At 42.0% G+C, this 21,152-nt stretch overlaps 1 protein-coding gene and 1 long non-coding RNA gene across 3 annotated transcripts in view; one reads left to right on the top strand and one right to left on the bottom strand.

The window, feature by feature from the left end:
• The window catches only part of DSCAM (DS cell adhesion molecule), a 333,629-nt gene that overhangs the window by 279,616 nt on the left and 32,861 nt on the right, over positions 1 to 21,152 (top strand). The window contains exons 24-31 of the mRNA XM_035116259.2: positions 237 to 335; positions 2,359 to 2,547; positions 6,474 to 6,764; positions 9,186 to 9,362; positions 11,980 to 12,010; positions 14,307 to 14,422; positions 17,041 to 17,190; positions 19,044 to 19,241. Coding sequence (XP_034972150.1) covers positions 237 to 335; positions 2,359 to 2,547; positions 6,474 to 6,764; positions 9,186 to 9,362; positions 11,980 to 12,010; positions 14,307 to 14,422; positions 17,041 to 17,190; positions 19,044 to 19,241 — 1,251 coding nt within the window. The remainder of the gene's footprint in view (positions 1 to 236; positions 336 to 2,358; positions 2,548 to 6,473; positions 6,765 to 9,185; positions 9,363 to 11,979; positions 12,011 to 14,306; positions 14,423 to 17,040; positions 17,191 to 19,043; positions 19,242 to 21,152) is intronic.
• Positions 5,383 to 21,152, bottom strand: part of LOC132591995 (uncharacterized) — a 68,421-nt gene continuing 52,651 nt past the window's right edge. For both annotated transcript variants that reach the window (XR_009557476.1, XR_009557477.1), the window contains 4 exons: positions 17,267 to 17,436; positions 15,102 to 15,161; positions 9,139 to 9,313; positions 5,383 to 6,282 (listed from right to left, as the gene is read on the bottom strand). This is a non-coding gene — a long non-coding RNA (uncharacterized LOC132591995). The remainder of the gene's footprint in view (positions 6,283 to 9,138; positions 9,314 to 15,101; positions 15,162 to 17,266; positions 17,437 to 21,152) is intronic.

The following is a 21,152-nucleotide window of genomic DNA, read 5'->3' on the forward strand; positions in this document are numbered from 1 at the left end:
GTAGTGATGGGAAAGGCAAAGATAAAGTTAAGGTTAAGAAATGACAGATAAAATTATATAGTATTTACATATCTAAGAAAAAGAGAACTCGTCTTTCAGTCTTAGCTGGAGATGTCAAATTGACACGCTGACAGATATGATTTGCCTTTTTTATCCCCAGCCCCAAACAATTCTTCAATAGATGTCTTTATGAATAGTTTGAAGTCATGCCCTAATTGTTAACTACTTCTGTCTAGTTCCACCAGACCAGCCAAGGCTTACTGTGTCCAAAACCACATCTTCCTCAATCACTCTTTCCTGGATCCCTGGAGATAATGGTGGCAGCTCTATTCGAGGTAACAGTGTCCACGTTGATTTTTCAGTGCTAATGTTTTATTGCAAAGAAGCGATTCACACATTCTAGCTTGATACCTAGTAGTGGGTCACCATGTAGGATCTCTGTGTAGGAGAAAGCAATGGTAGGTTATCCAGGCTTCCTGCCTAGCAGTGACTGTTGGAGATGAAGCTGTTTTGTACAAGTGATCATCATTAAATTTATTGCACTAGACGTTGGCCTCAACAACTTTAAAATATACTCCAAAAATATCTGATATAGCAACAGTCTATTTTTATTTGACACAATAATGAAAAATGAAAAATAGAATAGGGTTATTTGAAACTTATGGCACAATTGAGTAAAGCCCACTTTAAATTAAATTGAACTGAACACATGCTTACAATTCTCAAACAAGATCTGCCATTCTGCACTAATGCTTGTGGTGTTACATATGGGTAAGCATCTTCTAAGAGAAAACGGATAATGTCTTAGTCAGAGTAGATTGTTAAATGAGACAGAATTTTTCTCAGCAGTCCTTTGGGAAATTTCATTACATAGTGAATTACATTCTCCACCTGTTTTAAATTACAGGTGCAAATCTGTTGGGAAGTTATGTTATCTGTCTGTTTCTGCCTTCCAACATGGCAGAGGACAGAATCTGTAGGCATAGATCCAGCACAGAGGGCCTTCTCACGGTTCGCTCACTGTGAGAAGTGAAGTTACAGGGAACCAGGCAGAGGGCCTTCTTGGTAGTGGCGCCTGCCCTGTGGAACACCCTCCCATCAGATGTCAAAGAAATAAACAACTATCAGACTTTTAGAAGACATCTGAAGGCAGCCCTGTTTAGGGAAGCTTTTAATATTTGATTAATCATTGTATTTTAATATTCTGCTGGAAGATGCCCAGAGCGGCTGGGGAAACCCAGCCAGATGGGCAGGGTATAAATAATAAATTAAAAGAATTATTATTATTATTATTATTATTATTAAGTTCTTTTAAAAAGTCCTCCATAGAGGAAATAATGTTAGTTCCATCTAGATAGTTAGATATTTGATGGTTGTTTGGGGGGAAGGAAATGATGCCATTGGGAAATTTGTTATTGTTGTAACAACCTCGTCTCCTCCAGCTCAGTCTTCATATAACCTGCCCATTAGTTTTTTGTTTTTTTTTCTAAGTGGGCCTAAAATGATTCTAGATGTATCTGTAATGGACTTTGTATGTCAGTATGACTTCCCCTTTTGCTTAAAATTATATACTTAATTTAGCAGCTGTTCTTCTGATAAGAGGTACATACATTTATGAAATTTCAATAGCATTACCTGTATCTTTACTTCAGTGGAGAGCAACCTGCTTTTGCTCACAGGACAGAAACATGGGTCCTTGGGGGTTACCTAGCAGTCTCTGTAAAAATGTACTCTGTTCTATTCCCAGTGGTTTAATATAGACTTCATCCACCCCTGCAATGTTTCTGAGCCATACAATCACTTGGAAAATCAGTGATGCAGTTATTTTGAATGTGTGGCACCTTGCACATTGAGTTATGTGCAGTAGGCCACATGCTCAAATTACTGGCATGCCTACTTCCTATGGGGACCCCACTGTCACAATGCTCACCACGTGGGCCCCTGTGTACCTTCAGCTGGGGGGAATCAGGCTGTTTGTCCCACTGGAACACACAATACCAGTTAGTAATGACTAACCTCAGTCCCATTTATTTCAGTGGGACTGAAGTATGACTAGCATAGTCTGGATCTGATCCACTGAAGACAAGACAAGCACCAATCTATCCAATGTAGAATAAAATTATCATCTTGGCCTCACTGTACCTTTCCTGGTCTCTAGAAAGACAACCATCCTTTGCACCAGAGATCAGGAGCATTCTTGCTCTCTGACTGCAAAGGAGATTGTCTCAGTCCAGAAACGTTACCATGCCGGCAAGTCAAGAATAGATTTGGAGACCCCTAATGTAGAAACTTCCTGTGATATTTCCTCACACCTTTTGACCATCTACTCTAATTCTGATATCTTTGCATCTTTGGCAGGTTATATACTGCAGTACTCTGAGGATAACAGCGAGCAATGGGGCAGTTTCCCTATTAGCCCCAGTGAACGTTCCTATCGCTTAGAGACGTTGAAGTGTGGAACATGGTACAAATTCACGCTGACTGCTCAGAATGGAGTGGGACCAGGACGCATCAGTGAAATCATAGAAGCCAAAACACTTGGGAAAGGTACTTGAAATCATAGTGTGTCATTAATCTAGTGATAGTTGCATGATTTATTCAAGTGATAGTTGCATGATTTAGATTCTAAAACAGGCCAATAGCCACTTATCTGTGTCATACATTATGTAGTACTGCAAGGGAATTGGCTTTGTAGTGTCTTGTGGTCTGGCACATTCAGTTTGCTTGTTCAGTCTTGACATCCTTTTAACTATTGGATATTTTGCCACGTTGGGGGTCTCACTCCCAAAGTTCATATTGTGGGAAAATGAAGACAGTTTCCAGGGCTCTCTCTAAATGCTTTCTTAATTCTGATTGTGAATATGAAAAGTATGCTGAGTATGGAAGAAGTGGAGAAAGAAGCTAAGTTTTGGAAACAAAACCAACAACTCTAATATCAGCCATCCTATAGTGGCCCCTAGGTTCTGTTCAAAACTTTTGATTTTTTGTTGTTGCTGGCCAAAACTAAAATTTTAAGGTCAAATCATATAGATAGACATTCAGGCAGAATCCTGAAGATCCTAACTGGAATCCTTGCTTAACTGCATCCTCCTGGTTCCCTTTCAAAAGTAGCACTCTTGGATATATGGAGCCACCAGAGATGTAAGCTCTGAAACTGATTGCTTCATTCTGGAGAAACCGCAGGTCATGCTAGATTTAGAGTAAATGGCTGAGCCAGCATGTCACCTGTAGCTCAACAAGTGATTGGTAGATGCTTTCAGACAGTAGAGCAGGGGTGTCAAACTCAAATTCATCGGGGGCCGCATCAGCAGTTTGGTCACCCTCAAAGGGCCGGTTGTATCTGTAGGACTATGTGTCCACTCTTTATTATCATAAATTATTGTCACTGCATTCAATTATTACTGTTTTTTTGTAATAATGTAAGTAATAACTAGCTCTGAAAGCAGAAACATAGTCAGAATAATGGCAAGTAGATATTCAAATGTGCAATTATTGTACAATTTATTGAAAAATGATTTTTGGTAACTGCACTGGGTGGTGGAGGCTCGCTAGGGTTTCATGCAGGAGCTTTGCAGAGCTACTGGTACCTGGAGATGCTGGGGTCCTTCTGCATGCAGGACAGATGTTCTGCCAGTGAGCCACCACCCTTCACCAAAGGGACTGGCTGAGGTTGACTCACTGGAGCTGCTCTCCTGGTTCCAGGGTTTAAGGGCCAGAAGTATAAAGCAGCATCCTATGCTTCTGAGGAGAGGGAGAGGGAGGGGAGGGAGGAAGGAAGGAAGGAAGAAAAGAGGGAGTGGGAGGGAGAGAGGAAGGAAGGAAAGAGGGGAGAGAAAGAAGAGTAGGAAAGAAGGAAGGGAATAAAGAAGGAAGGAAAAAGAAAGAGGGAGAGAAGACGGAAAGGGAGAAAGAAGGAAGGAAGTAGAGCGGGAAAGAAAGAATAAGAATGAGGGAGAGGAAGAAAGATGGGAAGGACGGAAGGAAGGAAGGAAGGAAGGAAGGAAGGAAGGAAGGAAGGAAGGAAGAAAGAAAAGAGGGAGTGGGAGGGAGAGAGGAAGGAAGGAAAGAGGGGAGAGAAAGAAGAGTAGGAAAGAAGGAAGGGAATAAAGAAGGAAAGAAAAAGAAAGAGGGAGAGAAGACGGAAAGGGAGAAAGAAGGAAGGAAGTAGAGAGGGAAAGAAAGAATAAGAATGAGGGAGAGGAAGAAAGATGGGAAGGACGGAAGGAAGGAAGGAAGGAAGGAAGGAAGGAAGGAAGGAAGGAAGAAAAGAGGGAGTGAGAGGGAGAGAGGAAGGAAGGAAAGAGGGGAGAGAAAGAAGAGTAGGAAAGAAGGAAGGGAATAAAGAAGGAAAGAAAAAGAAAGAGGGAGAGAAGATGGAAAGGGAGAAAGAAGGAAGGAAGTAGAGAGGGAAAGAAAGAATAAGAATGAGGGAGAGGAAGAAAGATGGGAAGGACGGAAAGAAGAAAGGAAGGAAGAAAGAAAGGAAGAAAGAAAGAAAAGAGGGAGCAGGAGGGAGAGAGGAAGGAAAGAGGGGAGAGAAAGAAGAGTAGGAAAGAAGGAAGGGAATAAAGAAGGAAAGAAAAAGAAAGAGGGAGAGAAGACGGAAAGGGAGAAAGAAGGAAGGAAGTAGAGAGGGAAAGAAAGAATAAGAACGAGAGAGAGGAAGGAAGAAAGGGAAGGGGGGGTCTCCACCTTCATTCAGCGCCAGAAAAGAGCGCGAAGGGAACCAGGGGCAAAAAACATTTCCCGTGCAGCGTGAGGCAGCGGGTGTCCGTTTTAGGAGACGTGCGTAAAGCCTCAGAGTTGCACGTTCATGAGGCTGAGCCGCTGCTGAGCTCACGTTCATGGGGCTGAGCCGCGGCAGGAGGAGGAGGAGGTGGAGGTGAGGCAAGAGGAGGAGGCGGCTTGCCGGGTCAGTGCCCGGCAGCACCGTACGGAGAGTCCTGAGCCTCTGGGACGCAGCAGTGCTCTGTAGCACTTTGAATCCTCCTCCTCCACGCGGCGCTGCTGGGTGCTTTGTCTGTGCTTCAGCAGCAGCAGCAACAGCAGCAGCTGTTTCCAGGCGCCGAGCCGTGGCAGGAGGAGGAGGATTCAAAGTGCTACAGAGCACTGCTGCGTCCCAGAGGCTCGGCACTCTCCGTGCGGCGCTGCTGGGCGCTGACCTGGCAAGCTGCCTCCTCCTTCTCCTGCTGTGGCTCGGGGCGCTCCACGCAGCGCTGCTCCGGCCGCCTTTCTACCCCCCCCTCAGGCCCCAGCTGTTTGTCGGCGCTTTGTCGGCTGGGTCCCGCTGGCTGGGGCGCTCGGCGGGCCACATGACGAGGTCTGGCGGGCCGGATTTGGCCCCCGGGCCTTGTGTTTGACACCCATGCAGTAGAGGGTTTAGGTGAGCAGCAGTTGAATTGAGGCCAATTCTGAGCCTCCAGCTCAGCCCTCTTTTCATGCATAAATCCAATGAAAAGATGACTTACTTTTCATTGTGGGGGGGGGATCAAGAGTACAGGCATCAGTCATTGGCTTGAGCAACTTGCGATAGTCTGCTGCAAACTTGATGTATGTGTGCCACATAAACTAGGCCTTGTCCATACACCTCAGCTACTCCTGCTTAGAAATGGCAGCACCTACCTCTGCATGGCCTCTTTCTGCTGACTTTGGCAAACCTGGATGTCCATTGATGATTAAAGTCACTATAAGATCAACCTTTGAGAAACAGAAACAAGCAGCAAAAGCTCTTGGCTACAGGGAGCTCACGGTAGTTATCTCCTCTGGTCTAACAGGATTCTCTTGTTTACCTAAGCAAGGCACACAAACACTTCTGTGTTTTCAAAGACACAGATAAACCACACAAGCAACTTTGTAGTTTCTAATGCAAGAATCAGAGTGGTCCTGTTAGACCAGAATATATAGCCTTGCTAAAAGCCCACCTACAGATTGAAACAGCCATTATTTATTATCATAGACCCAATTATCACTTTCTTGTAACATTATTCTTCAAGTGATAGATTACAACCCACAGTGGATTTGCATTGCAGCCAAAGATCCATTGCGTAAGCAGAAACATTACAATTTTTTTTAAAAAAATAAGTGAAGCATTTGCTTGCAGTGAACAGTTGTAGAATTTTGCACCCCCGGCAACTTCTGCAATATTTCAAGGGATGCTGAGGCGCATCTCTGGGATTGTACACTGAAGCCAATGCTGGAAGACACACAGTGCCTCTTGGATGTTATCATCGACCCCATCATTCCCATCCCAGCACATATCTGCATCATAAACTCTGTGGTGACCTGAAAAAGGAGAAATATTGGCAGATAAGAAAGTACAGATAGCTGACTTTTTAATTCATATATAAGGATAAAAAAAATTAGTGTTCACATCTTGCAAGTTAAATGTCTTCCATCTGAAAAATGTGAAAATCTCTCTGTTTTGCTATCTATTTATTATAACTCTTTCTATTTACATGTATATTTTCTTGCAGAGCCACAGTTTTCAAAGGAGCAAGAACTCTTTGCCAGTATTAACACCACTCGAGTAAGGTTGAACCTTATTGGCTGGAATGATGGTGGTTGTCCAATCACTTCCTTTACTCTGGAATACAGGCCCTTTGGCACCACAGTGTGGACAACAGCCCAGAGAACGTCTCTTACCAAATCATACATCGTGTACGATCTTCAGGAGGCAACCTGGTATGAGCTACAGATGAGGGTCTGTAACAGTGCCGGCTGTGCAGAGAAGCAGGCCAAATTTGCAACACTCAACTATGACGGGAGTAAGTGCATTCATTTAATTGCTGCCTAATGAAGAATGATCATAAATAATTTAATTTTACATAATCTAAGAGCCATTTAATTTTGTGTGCTGCAATATGGCATCTGCAGCAGCTAGAGGATAAAACAGTAAAGGTGTTTACAGCCTGAAATTCCATCTGCCTCTTGTCACGTGGAGGGGAGGGGGGATCACAAGGAGCTGTACAAATGTATGGCAGGCTTCTCTGATAGCCGTGCTTTCCAATGAAATTACAGCTTGATTTGGCGCAATGTTCCAGTGAAGGAGAAGGCTTCCCATTCAATCCATGACTCCCACTGTGCCAGCAAAACAAATCTGAGCAATTCACATTAACAAATGCCCTGACTGGGGTTCCTCCTCACCCTTAAACCGCCATAAATATTTGTTCTGGCACCAAGGATTCTCAGTCTTAGGAACTGGATCCAAACCCAAGTCAAAGTGCTTTCCTCTAGATCCCCTATGGTGTAAGAGAAATTATTTGTATTGTACCAGGATGTTTTATTTTTTTAATACACCCTTCATCTGAGGATCACAGAGCTGTTTACTCTATAAAAACACAAAAATACATATCATAGTAACTAATGAAACAATACACACACACCCCAGTTTAAAATGCCATTGATTATTTAATTAGCCAAAGGCCTGAGAGAGGAGGAATGTCTTTGCCTGTTGCCTAAAGATATGTAACAAAGGCACCAAGGAAGCCTCCCTGGGCAATTTAAACTCAACGCAGGGCTTGGAGAAGCTGGTACTAACTTTGGTCCCCAAAGCAATGCTATGTGGCCCCTGTCAACTTTACCACAATTTATTCCACAATATAGTGAAATGTTTGCCCATAATTTCACTCATAAGAAAAAGGAAGGTGTGCTGAGTTGAAAATTCTTAGGTGTCTAATTTTCTGTTTATTTTGTTTGTGTGCGAGAGAGAGAAATTTCAGCCCAGCTCTAGGGGAAACAGGTTGTATGTGTTATATGCCCAGCAAATAACTGAGATCTCTTAGTATGATATTCAGTTCTCAGTCACCAGAGGTTTAGGGCTGGCATTCTTTTTTAAATAGCACAGTTTTCAAACTATGTACTCTGGAATTGTGTTGCTGATATCATTAGCCATTTTGTAAGAGTGGGGATGTGCTTGTGTCCCCTGAAATGATCCAGTTCTTGCTGTCCTCCTAGGAACCCAGGAGCAGGAATAACCTGAGAACTGGAGCCCTCAGGAGGAGATGTAGGGATGGATCCAGTAAGGGAATGGGCACATGCACCAACTTCCTCTCCTACATAAAGGCTGGTATGCAGCAATAATCTCTCTCTCTCTCTCTCTCTCTCTCTCTCTCTCTCTCTCGGGCAGGGAAAGAGGAGAGAGAGAGAGAGAATATGGAGGAGAGATTATGCCGTGAACATTACCAGCAGCAGTCACAGAAGAAAGGGTTATGCCCCAAAATTAGTCATATTGTAATGCTCTAAACACTTTATTATATGTTGCTTTGGGTATTTTATAAGGAATCTACTACAGACTTTATATAATAAGATAGGAATAAACCATATTATTACATTCAATTTACAATTTCTGAACTAAACACTTGTTTAGTTCAAATGTGTTGAATGATCTGCTTGCAAGACTAAATATGAAATAGGACAGTTTAAATTTAGATTGTCTACCTTGAAAAGAATAAGATGATGTGCAAAGAGGTCCAGGTTTTCCAAGGCTCTTTTGTTATGGAAATGGTGGCTGGAAGTGCTTGAAAAGCCATGCTTTGTCAGAATCTGCATTCCCAGTGGGAACTCTGGGAACTGTACTCCCTTTCTTCAATGAACTAGGAGGAACTAATACAAAGAAAAACAAAACTACAGTTCCCAGAGTTCTCATTGGTAATGCAGATTCTAAGCATATCCAGAAACCTTCATAGCAGAGAGTCAGGGTCTTGGGCAACTTCCCAATTGCCATTTTTCATCCCTTTTTATTATTGCCTTGGTAACTCCAGGGAAGAGTGGGACTTAGTGATATCACTGAAACTCACATTTCCTGGCTCAGGAATATAAATCTCAGGAGCTTGCCACGCTCTCCTCAGATAGAAGAGCTGAGCATTACAAGCCAATAATTGTCCTCTGGCATGAAATTTAATTGGCTTGATTGAAGGGTGCACATTTTTCACTTTGCATCTGTTGAAAGAGAACTTATAAAAAAGAGCAACATTATTTCAAGGCAATTAACATTTCCTAGTTTGCCTCTTCACTAGAAGTGGTAGAGTTGACAGGTGTGCCTTAAAATAGCCCATAAAAAGTTAGTGTGATGAAGCTTTCCTAATTAATTAAACCTCTTACAGGTGAGCTTCTGTACACCGTAGTCACTTAAAAACCAACCTTTTCTCTTCATTGATAGGCATCTAATGTCATGACACTGTTTCCAGGTACAATCCCTCCACTCATTAAGTCAGTTGTCCAAAGTGAGGAAGGTCTGGCAACCAATGAAGGGCTAAAGATGCTGGTGACCATTTCCTGTATCTTGGTTGGGGTCTTGCTGCTTTTTGTGCTTCTGCTGGTTGTGAGAAGGAGGAGGAGGGAACAGAGACTGAAGAGACTCAGAGGTAAGAATGGACACCCCTTACTTGCTTACATGTATTTTGGTCACCTCACCGAGAATGTCTAGCTGAGATTGTATATATAGATTAAGGAGATGTCAGAAGCTTGTAACAAGTAGTGTCCATTTTGTATGTTACAGCAGCAGTATCACTGCTGCTTCTATGCAGCTCCATCTAACTCACTATAACATTATTGAGAAGAAGATTGCTTTTCAGGGAAGCGTACAATGTGAATATTTGCCATATGGTGAGAGCCGCCAGTTTTCTCAGGGGAGCGGGACAGACCAGGGATGGCTAACCTGTGGTCCTCCAGTTGTTCTAGGACTCCAGATCCCAGCATCCCTGATTCTCGGCCATGCTAGCTGGGGCTGGTGAGAAATGGAGTCCAACAACTTCTGAATGGCCACAGGTTGGCCACCACTTGGATAGTTCTGCTGAGCAAGGTTCAGACCATTTCTGTAATGTAAGAAGTGCCCTGTAGTACCCAGTTTACCTGGTTAAAATAAGCATCAACACATTGTCTATTGATTTGCTGCACTGCGGTACATACTTGTTTCAATGGAGATTGAACTCTCCTTGTCTTGTAACCCCAAATCCCTTTTCAGTTGATGGACTCACACTTTTCTAAATGTGTGACTGCGACTGTGCTGTGTACCCATGCCCTTTAAGTTGTGTGCCCTGCCAACTCTGCCCTAAACATCTGCATGTTTCAGCACAATGAAACAAATGAGAGCCTAGAGCAGGCATCCCCAAACTTCGGCCCTCCAGATGTTTTGGACTACAATTCCCATCTTCCCCGACCACTGGTCCTGTTAGCTAGGGATCATGGGAGTTGTAGGCCAAAACATCTGGAGGGCCGCAGTTTGCGGATGCCTGGCCTAGAGCGCACAGCAGTATGTCCTTTATGTTTACGAAGAGAAAAATAATGGGCAGGTATTTTTTTGAAGTTTAGAGATTGGTGAATTTTGTTTTCTTTACAATATCAGATATTTTACTATTGGAGATCTTGTTTGTTTTTTGTCATAAGAATGAGGTACTACCTATCAATAATGCAGTTGTACATAATTCCCACTCTGTCTCCAACTTTTGTTATTCCCGATTCTTAAGTTTCAAAGACAACAAAAGAAGTGATGTTGAAACAACCACCTTTATGCTGCTGTTACATTAATTTGGACAATTTTTTCGGGGTGGGGGGAACACTGACATCTCTCATTTGCTAACTTGTTAAGAATATCAGAAGTGTTTTACAGTATATGGATTCGTAAAGCAGGAAGTAATCCCAGGAGGAAATGGTTAAGGAATAGAAAATTTTCAGATACGGGGGGGGGGGGGGTTCCAGATAAATTGCATGCATGCTTCAGAAAGTATCTAATTTTTACAAACATGATAAATTAATAGAAAGATGAAGTAAATTCAGCACCTGATGTGTGACAGTAGCCATTTTCAGGATATATATTGTTTTCATATCAGTTTTTTTTTGGCACAAGCATGCTACTATGCTGCTATAAGATTGATTGCAAATTCTGAATAAGTTGCACTATATATTTTCTAATATGCACTCATTATTTTATTTGTTCCAAATTATTTCTTGTGTCTCTTTATTAAAAATATTCCTTGGCAAGTAGTAGTGATAATAAAACCTAAGCATAATAATGATCCAAAACAAACCAATAATCCAATAGAACGTAACAGCATCAGTAATAAAAGTAGTGGCATGAAAATTAGTCCTGTGGTCATAGGTCTCCCCCAAACTCTTCTCTAAAAATGGGAAAGCAGAACTGAAAAGACCCCACTCTGTGTATTCATCCACCAAGCTTCAGTCAGGAGAAAGGAATTTGGAGGAGGGACCTAAGAAGTTGATCAGAGTTCATGGGAGAAGGTGGTTCATAAAGTACTCAGCCCCCAAATTGTTGAGGACTTTAAGGCAGAGATGTGGGGCTTGTGGTCCTCCTGATGTCTTTGACTACAACCATTGGTCATGCTGGCTAGAGAAGATGGAAGTTGGAGTCCAAGAGCAACTGGAGGACTGCAGGTTTCCCGTCCCTGCTTTAAGGTAAGAACCAGTACCTTCAATTGAGTCTGGAAATTAATAGATAACCAACATAAACCATACAGAACTAGAATAATACACTTTGTCTGGTTGGCCTGACAAAAACACTGGTGCTTTTTTTACTATTTGAAGGCTCCATATGGTTTTCCAGGCCAGCTCCACATAAAGCATATTACAATAGAATCTAGCAGTTCTACAGCATTGAGTGGGCATGGCCAAGTCAGTCTTTGCCAGTAAAGGGCATGACATCCAGCTGAAGCTGGTAATTATGTGGCCACGTGGTCATCCAGAAGAAATGAAAGAGTGAGGTGCAGGCCCAAACTGAAAACCTTTGACTTCAGAGGAAGTGCAACCCCATCCAATCAAGGCTGTATATTGTAAACTCTTGATCGACCAGCAGTATTACCATTTTTACTGGATTAAGTTTCAGTTACTTCTTCCACATCCAGTCCCCCATCACCAGGAAAAATAATATTAAATAGACAACAATGCTTACAAATGGATTAATTGAACAAACATGCAGTAGTAATGAGCTATTTATGCAGTGTTAATAGTTTTCCCGTTTTTCCCTAGATGCAAAGAGTCTGGCTGAAATGCTTATGAGGTAAGAATAATGTGTACAATTTGTCAGTTTGGTTGTGATACAGGAGTATCAACCTGAGATCAGGACTGGGATTTTTTCAAAATGCATAGCATGTGTTAAGGAAACATACCATTTAAATATTCTAAGGAATTTTCAACATAGATTTCCAAGTTATAGTCTGTGTGGTGTTGGAGGAGGTATGTGGTTAGTTTAGTTCTGCTGAAGAGCATGGATTCAGAGTACCATGTATGGTGTTTCTTTGTTTGCTTGATATTTGTATTTATAGTCTACTCTTCTCCAAGCAATTCCAGGGTGGATTTCGTGCAGTTTAATCCAATAAATAAAGCAACATAATTGTTACCATCACTAATCCAATCATAGAAAACAAATAAAAATCAAGGTCAGTGAAAGTGCACCTCAGATGAGAGGGCATTCCACAACGTAAGACAGGAAGGAATAGCTCTGCATATTTGCACTAGAAGCCAGCTATATTAGGAACAGTATTGGTTGTCTAAAGCCTGTAACATCTTAGATGCACCCCTCTTCCCCTGAAATCCGTCTAACAGGTTTGCAAATCTTTTTAAATATTTCTCTTTGTTGTTGTTTTTAATAAGACATCAGTGGGGAGCCTGCCGGCTAATTAGGCCAGACAAGGTTCATGTAAAGCCTTTCCCCCCAAAGCATGCCCACTAGGCTCACATCTGACATCGAATGGAGCCTTGCATATGGGTCAGATAAAGACACAGCTGCAAAGGAACAAGCAGGAGCTTAAAGAGCACTCCTGATCCTACCTTGGCAAGCAGGGTTCACTGAGAGCTGCACCTCTTTGAAGGCATGCTGTCAGCACCAATCAGCTGATTGGCTCTGACAATCCATTTACCAAGGAGCTCACTATCAGTGCCAATCAACTGACTGTTGCTGATGGTGAGACCCTTTGAAGTTGTCCATTTGCAGACATGGCTTGCCTCAAACTGTGCCTGCAAATGAATTTTTTTTTCCTTTGCAGTGATTTGGATCTAGACTGTATCTGAAAACGGATTTCAAAAGGTCTGTCAGCACCAGTCAGCTAATTGATACTGATGACAAACCTCTTTGAATTTGTCACCTGTTGTCAGGTGCATTGAAAAATTGACAGTCTCTCCCACCTATCAAACATGGCCCATGGGCGGGTGGGCCAGTTCTTGATCCTGCTTTTGGGCTGAGAAGGGTTTCCTTACCCCTGTAGTAAGACAAAGAATGGACAAATAGATAAACTGTCACGTGGTGCTCTGTTTAATTATTTAAAGAAAAAAAGGCATGCAGCACACAAGGCATAGGGGAGAGTCAAGACTGATAGATGAACTCACACCAATAGAAAAAGACAATAGTTTCAAGCAGCACTGGGATGTTGAAGCAAATTAACATACCGGTAGTTGCTTTTATTATGTGGGGTATCATTCTCAGTGTTCTGGCTGTGAGAACAGCGCATAAGCTAGACGATTGGGGTGGCCTACTTTTTCCAGTTGTTCTTTTTTCTCAACAAACAATTAAAAATAACAGTACCATCTCTTTTTTCTTCATTGATGGTACAGATCAAACTGCTTCCAAGTGCTACAGATATATAGCAATTCTGTTGGTTACTTTGCACCTCTAATATAGAGGGTTGTGTGTATAAAATTCTTTGCCTTGGAATGAGTTATGAAGCTAATTTTCTAGTGCACACATTTTAAAATGAGAATATAATAGCTTTGGTGATAATATACTCATTGTTTCTTATCTCTGTCCCCCAATGCTGGGAATTAGTAGAGGAACAGTGGTTGGATTGCTTTCTTAAAATTTTATTATTGCAGTGTCAACAGAACAAAATGCAAAGTGTGTTGAAGGAGAACAGCGAACCAGAAGCAATTACTGCAATCCATATAAAAGTGTAAATAAATAACCACTTCTTAAATGTCCAGTTTCTCTGTTGATTAATATTTGTCATTGCCAATATATGGTAAGAATGCAATGCCATAAAACCCACCTTTCCTTTGATTGATCAAAGGGGTTTTTAGTCTTGTCTTTAAGAAATGGAAGGAAGGGAGAAATAAGAGTTTGTGATTCTATTTTTCACAAAAAATCTCAAGGGGAAAGGTTTATTTTCTCCAGTTGCTCCTGTTTTCCTAAGCTTCAGCATTAGATTAATATATTTTATGCACACATGGGAGAACTAATGAAAAGCATTTATTTGAACGCCCCACTTATAGCGATAGGAGACTAAAGTATTTATTTTGCTTTTAAACTAATTAATGCCTGTTCCCCCCCCTTTTTTTTGGCTTGTTGTTGTTTTGATTTCTAGTAAAAATACAAGGACATCGGATACACTTAATAAGCAACAGCAGACGCTCAGAATGCACATAGATATTCCCAGAGCTCAGCTTCTGATTGAAGAGAGGGATACAATGGAAACCATTGGTAAGCCAGCAATAAGCTCATGAGGTGGCTTTGTATAACAAGAGGATCTTACTAGCTCTGTGTTGTTTCTCTTAAGGTATTTACGGAATAGAAAACAGCCCCTCCAAATACTTTTTCTTACAGTTTTGTTTTTGTTTTGATGATAACAGTCCTGACTCAGTACTGCATGTGAAATGGAAAAGTTATCAGTGAAAACCAAGCTCTGTAGTTCAGGAAGAAAATTGCAAAGAAAGTGGCTGGGATGGTTTTGATACATATGCAGGGAGGAATTCAACATAGCACCAAGTAGCTCATTCTGTCAGTAGAAGCCTTTCAGCTTGCCAGATGAATGATCTCCCTTCTCCTCAGCCCACAACCTCTTCTGGGGCTTTCCCCAAAGCCCACCCTGAGCCAATTTGGGGTGCAATGAGGGGAAGGGACAAAGAGCCCTATTGTGCAGCATAAGACCTGGTTTCCCTTAGAAAATCATTGACTCCAGCCTATAAAAAGGGAAAGGTTGGGTCAGTTTACATGTGTCCTCCGCCCCCCCCAACCCAAACCCCCGCTACAGTTTGAATACTTCTGGGGAAACATCTGTGCTAGTGAAGCTTTCCACCCCATGGAAGTTAGTCCATTATGGCAAATGGGTCACCGCCCCATCAACAACAGACAGTCCCCACCTGCTTGCCTTCTAACTTACAATCAGCTTAGGGGGGTGGCACTGACTGTCAGTCTATCAGTGTTGCCTTTGTGTAGATTTCTGTAGGATGGAGGAAAAAGGGGGGAAAGTAGAATTAGTTGACTCCACCTGTCATCAGTTCTAGCCCCACCTTACTGTCAGCCTCCCTGCTTTCCGCCCTATTATTCCCAATGGGCACCAGCCACCACTGTTTCCACCTGTATTCTGAGGGACCTCTAGGTACATAAGTCTTAACCCACTAGTGGACCTCTGTGTATGTGTGTGTGTGTGTGCTGGTCAGCAGGCCTCTGGGTAAGTATAGACTCATCCCTTAATACAGTTTATGCACTTGACCTTGCTGTCAGAAAAATCCCTACACAAATCATTCCTTGGATCAGGATTTCTAAAGTTGAGCACTGGTGGCTCACCTTGTGAACCCAGATTTTCAGAATTGCTAAGCCAGGGCATCCAGCGGGAACACAGAACTCCTAATGATCCAGCTCTTGGAAAAGGGCAGCGATGGCAGGGCTCACTTTAAAAGTGGCTAATCCTGCATTTGGTTTCTACTTTGTTTATTTCCCTAATTTTGCTTCTCTGCTGTTTCTCTGCTGCCAAGCTTTATCACACGGGGGGGGGGGGGATTTACCCTTGTGTTGCAGTCCATGGACAGCAGAGTTTGTAGTGCAGATGCCGGCTGCATATACTCCTTTTATCTCTCCCAGAGCTACAGATCCCAGCATCATTAGCAAGCAACAGTTCCCATGATACTTTGGCGGGGGCATGTTTTAAAAGTGTGGCTGCGGCAGATGCAACCTGATCGTTGTTTCTGCAACAGGCTCTGTCTAACACAAAGTAGCGAGCCGTGATCCAGACCTTTGGTGAGCTTCCACATGGCTCACTGCCCAGAGGTTTTATTACCAACTTGAAAAGAGGCAGCTCTTTTTGCCAGGGGTGGAGAACTGTGTTCATCCTACTTAATACCTTTTTTGGGCAAAATGTATATTTAGTATTATTATGCATGGTTCTTCATGTTAATAGTTTCTTATCCAGGGGGTGGGGAGGAGGATATGTTTAGGAAATACTTGATTGTCCCACCGTTGGCAGCCTGTCTGGAAACAAATTTAAAAGTCATTGCATTCCCTGTTGTTCTTACTGCTATTAAGAATACCCAGTAGTGACTGCAGCAATGTAGGTGGAAGTTAAGTGTGTCAATCCTGATAGTACGATGCATAGAAATAGATTGTTTGTACAAGCTTCAGTGACAGTGGGTGGTTCACCATTAGCTCCTGTAGGGTTGGAACAGACCCACTCCCATCTTTTTATGTTTTCTGCTGCCTATTTAAACTGCTTATTTTTCTTAACTCATAATACCCTATATCTAATTATAGCTTAAAAGGAAAGGAAAGCTATCAACTCGAATCAGAAGGAAATGGTATTTGTTGAGATAATATACTCCCGGGGTGGGGTTGGGGTTGATATTAATACTATTAAAATAGGGTACTGCAGGTCTGTGTGGGGAAAGGGAAAGTTTACAGAGCCATTTTGGGCAATAATTTCTCTTCCCTGCACATGCCATTATGTACTGTGGAGCTGCCAGTGCATAAAGAAGCACATGGCATGCACAAGTAGTGCACTTTTCTGCGATTTCTATAATCACAGTAGCATCACTTTTATATCTTGCCTTTTTGCCATTATTCATACTGGAAGTAAACAGTACTTTCCATGTTAGTCCTTACTATGGTGGTGGTGGGGAGGAGTTTCTCACCTGAAAAGAAAAGATCTTTTCCCTTGTTCATTAGCTCTGGACAAAAGCAAGGCGAGACAAAATTCATTTGCCAAGTTATTACGTTCTAAGATGTAGTGAAGACTATATAAGTGATATTCATTCATTCTTCTTAGAAAATCAGCCAAAAGTGGGACACCATTAAGATATTCTGCTCTGTCATTGCCTTTCTCGCAGATGATCGATCTACAGTCTTGTTAACTGATGCTGATTTTGGGGAGACATCGAAACAGAAGTCATTGACTGTTACACACACAGTGCATTACCAGTCTGTCTCACAAGCCACTGGACCACTGGTAGATGTTTCTGACGCCCGGCCAGGAACAAGTAAGTCTGAAACACAGTTTGTTTTATGGTTCTAATATATAAAATAAACAAATATGCTGCAAAGTCTGTTGCTTACCAGGTGGGTACAGGGCGAGGCAGCAGAGAGGGTGGCGCTATGCCAGGGCACCGCTAGTTCATTTATTCTGCTCTGCCCTTTCTGCTTCCTTGGTCTTTGCTCTCTCACTGCTTCTCACTTCCATTTCTTTGGAGGCTGCGTGTTCCTCTTTTCCATATCTTGGCACATACCTTAAAATATGGGAAGAAGATACTGTTTGACAGCAGGGTTATTTCTCCTTGCCCTGCTTCTCCTTGTCTTGCCCCCCACCCCAGTACATAATGTGGGGTGGGATGCAGCTTCACTGGTGCTGGATCAGAGCTAGCACTTTTTCATTGCTTTGAATAATGAGTATATTTTGGACCCATCTGCAGAGGCCCTTGCATTCTAGAGAAAATATAACACCTGAGTTATGTGTTGCTGCTGATTCCCTTCCCTACCAAGATAAATTGATCTGCCGTCTTCCACACTGGTTCTTGTAAGTTTTCTTTTACTGTGAGGTTGCAATGTAAAATATTGATCAGCAAGCAAATATGATAGTCAAAGCTTTTTAAATTTAGTAAAATCCAGTAAGTTTTCCAACGTTTGGAATATTCCCCAACAGTTTGGCTTTGATTGTGTGTGATTTACAAAACCCATTGCGCAGAAGAGATCTTGAGTAAACAGATACATCATTCTGAAGTTTTTCATTCTGACAAAAATCCAGTAGAGTTTGCTAATGCGTGGAATGTTTCCTAACATTTTGGCACTGAGTATATGAAGTTTACAAAATGCATTGCATAATCAATATATAAAGCTGTGGCATACCATTAAATTGAGCTAGTTTTGTTCTGCTGAGCTATTCATCTAGCTATTGTCATTGCTCAACAGAAAAGATGGGACACCATTTTTATTGCTGATTGTCCCTTTTTTGTGCGTGTGTGGGCTGGTTATTAGCCTAATCTCAAACAGTGAACAACATAAGGACAGTTTGCATTTTTAAATGCCTTTGTAAGTAAGAAGGCTGCCAATCTGTCAATGAGAAGGGATGAATCATGAATAATCCTTCTATGACTACTTATCCTTAACTCACTCCTTTTTAAATAGTTTCAAAGCAATGTAAAAGAAGCGGCTTTTCTATTTTAATAATAATAATAATAAAAAGAGCCCAATCAAATAACCTATTTAATAAGTTTGAATTTATATTTTAATTCTGTTATATCCCAGTCTTAGTAACACCAACTCTATGATTCTATGAAAACCCTCTCAGATGCTTCAAAAGAAAAATCTTTCCCTGCTGCTTTCCACAAAATCCATACCTGCCCATTCTTTAAATAAAAATAAAAGAATAAATGGATATTAGACATCGGACACAATTCTTTAATTACTGTTTTCTAGATAATGCTTTTTTAAAAATCCTCAAACAGCATTTAGTCCACATGATACAAAAAATTATCACTTGCCTGGCAATTAAGCTTTGTCAAAGAAAAATAAACCCATAATGCAGGTGTGGGGAACATTTGACTCTCCATAAACTACAATTTCCTTCACCCCTGACCACCAGCCATGCTTGCTAGGGCTGACGGGAGTTGTAGTTCAGCACAATCTGAAGGGTCAAAGGTTTGCCATACTTGCAATAATAAAGGTTTAGAATATATTTGAAACTTATATATCATAGATGCTGATAGAAATTGATAATAAATGTATATGCCTACAGATAGGCCCCACTGATATTCATTTCTATCATGAGGCTCCATCACTCAGCAGTAATTCTAATCAAGTATTCAGTGCCAACATTACCTCTGTGTTTTCACTGCAGATCCTACAACAAGGAGGAATGCAAAAACTGGGCCCACGGCTCGCAACAGATATGCTAGCCAATGGACTCTCAACAGACCTCATCCCACAATATCAGCCCACACCTTAACTACAGACTGGAGGCTACCAACACCCAGGGCAGCAGGGTCAGTGGATAAAGAAAGTGACAGCTACAGTGTCAGTCCATCACAAGATACAGGTATAATCTTTCTTCCTAGACTTCAGATTCAAGACAATATTATACAGTGGTACCTTGAGTTACAAACGCCTCAGGTTACAAACTCTGCTAACCTGGGAGAGTTACCTCGAGTTGAGAACTTTGCCCCAGGATGAGAACGGAAATCGTGTGCCGCCGGCACAGTGGCAGCAAGACGTCCCATTAGCAAAAGCACGCCTCTGGTTAGGAACGGACCTCCAGAACGAATTAAGTTCGTAACTAGAGGTACCACTGTAATCAGAACAGGACATGTGCTGTATTTGATTTAGCATACAGTGGTACCTCAACATCCGAACGACTCGACTTCCAAGGGTTTCGGCTTCCGAAGTCGACAAACCCGGAAGTCTTTTCGCCATGCGCGCATTCTGCACCTGCGCAGAAGTGGTGCGCGCAGAACAGGCGCTTCAACAACCAAAGACCGACTTACAAAGACCACCGTGGAACGGATCGTCTTCGTAAGTCGAGGTACCACTGTATTTGATTTTAGCTGAGCACCCAACCAGATATGACTATAAATGCATCTTTACATTTAACCCTTAGAGCTGTTTCCACATGTTTAATAGCAGCAAGCGGAAGTTGGAGAGGGGGGGGAATTTTCTCCTGTGCTGAGGACCTGGGGAAATGTTATCTTCTGAAGATGCTGTTGGCTTTGGGAGGAAATTCCCATTAGTACCAGTGGGGGTTTTCCCCTAAAGCAGTGATGGCCAAACTTGGCCCTCCAGCTGTTTTGGGACTAGAACTCCAATCATCCCTAGCTAACAGGACCAGATGGGAACTGCAGTCCCAAAACAGCTGGAGGGCCAAGTTTGGCAATCACTGCCCTAAAGCAAACAAAGGGTGGTTTTTCCTCAGGACTGCAGTAGGGCAGAGAGCGTTGTGGAGACCCAAAGACTACAGCATGATTGAACCTTGTGTTCTTCTTGTGGTCTGAGAGACATGGAAGTACATGAGCCCTGAGACTTGCTCCCACTTGCCAGGTTGAATTTTTGTCATTAAAAAATCTGACCATGCCCCCATCCAAAAGTGCATATACTAATACTGTATTGTTGAATTCTCCCCTCTAAATGAAGGGACACTGGCGAATGTTGTCATTTGTAATATTTGTTGTTCATGAAAATACAGAATGGAGCATAAACAGAAGTTCTTTCAATAGTCAGCAGGTCCTAAGGGAACTGCTTTAGAGCCCTATTAGAAGTTCACACTAAAATCCTAGCAAATTTTCATGAAGACCTGATGGCAGTGATATATTTTGGAACAAATTTTGTGGGGGTGGGGGAAACCATCCTTCTGGGAGGATGTAGAACTAAAATAATTTGTGGAAGTTGTTCAGTATGAATGAAAAAAATGAGCTAGCCAGCTATACAGTAACTCAGGCTTGCCTTCCTGGGCCACCTGGCAGTAAAAGAACCAGGGAGGTAAGCAATAATGAACCCTTGCTTGAAGTGACAGTACCAAATGTCAATCAAAACAGCCATCTGAAGCCAATTAAGAACCTATGTCCAGACACCAATAGCTGGGAGGTATGAAAGGTCCACTCCAGTAGGTATACAGCTATGCTTTCAAAACATTTCACTAACAAGCCTTCTTATTTTATGGGCTAGCTAATGGGTATGGACAAGCCAGACAATCTCACCTGGGGGCAAAGAGGGAGACAATCTAAAAGTTCTATTAAGGCATTTCATCATTACAGAACATTCATGATAACAGGCTTAAGAATGTGAGCTTTTAAATATGATTTATTCAATACTAACCTTGGTTCTATTAGGAAAGCCACATTCTACAGAAATTTTGCTCCTTCCTACCAGACGAAATAATGCCGTTGAAATGAATTTTAGTGTGATTACTATACTAGAAAAATGCTAGTTCAGTATGATACTCACCATTCCCTTGTTA

Source organism: Zootoca vivipara, chromosome 4 (assembly GCF_963506605.1).
Source record: "Zootoca vivipara chromosome 4, rZooViv1.1, whole genome shotgun sequence".
Taxonomy (NCBI): Eukaryota; Metazoa; Chordata; class Lepidosauria; order Squamata; family Lacertidae; genus Zootoca; species Zootoca vivipara.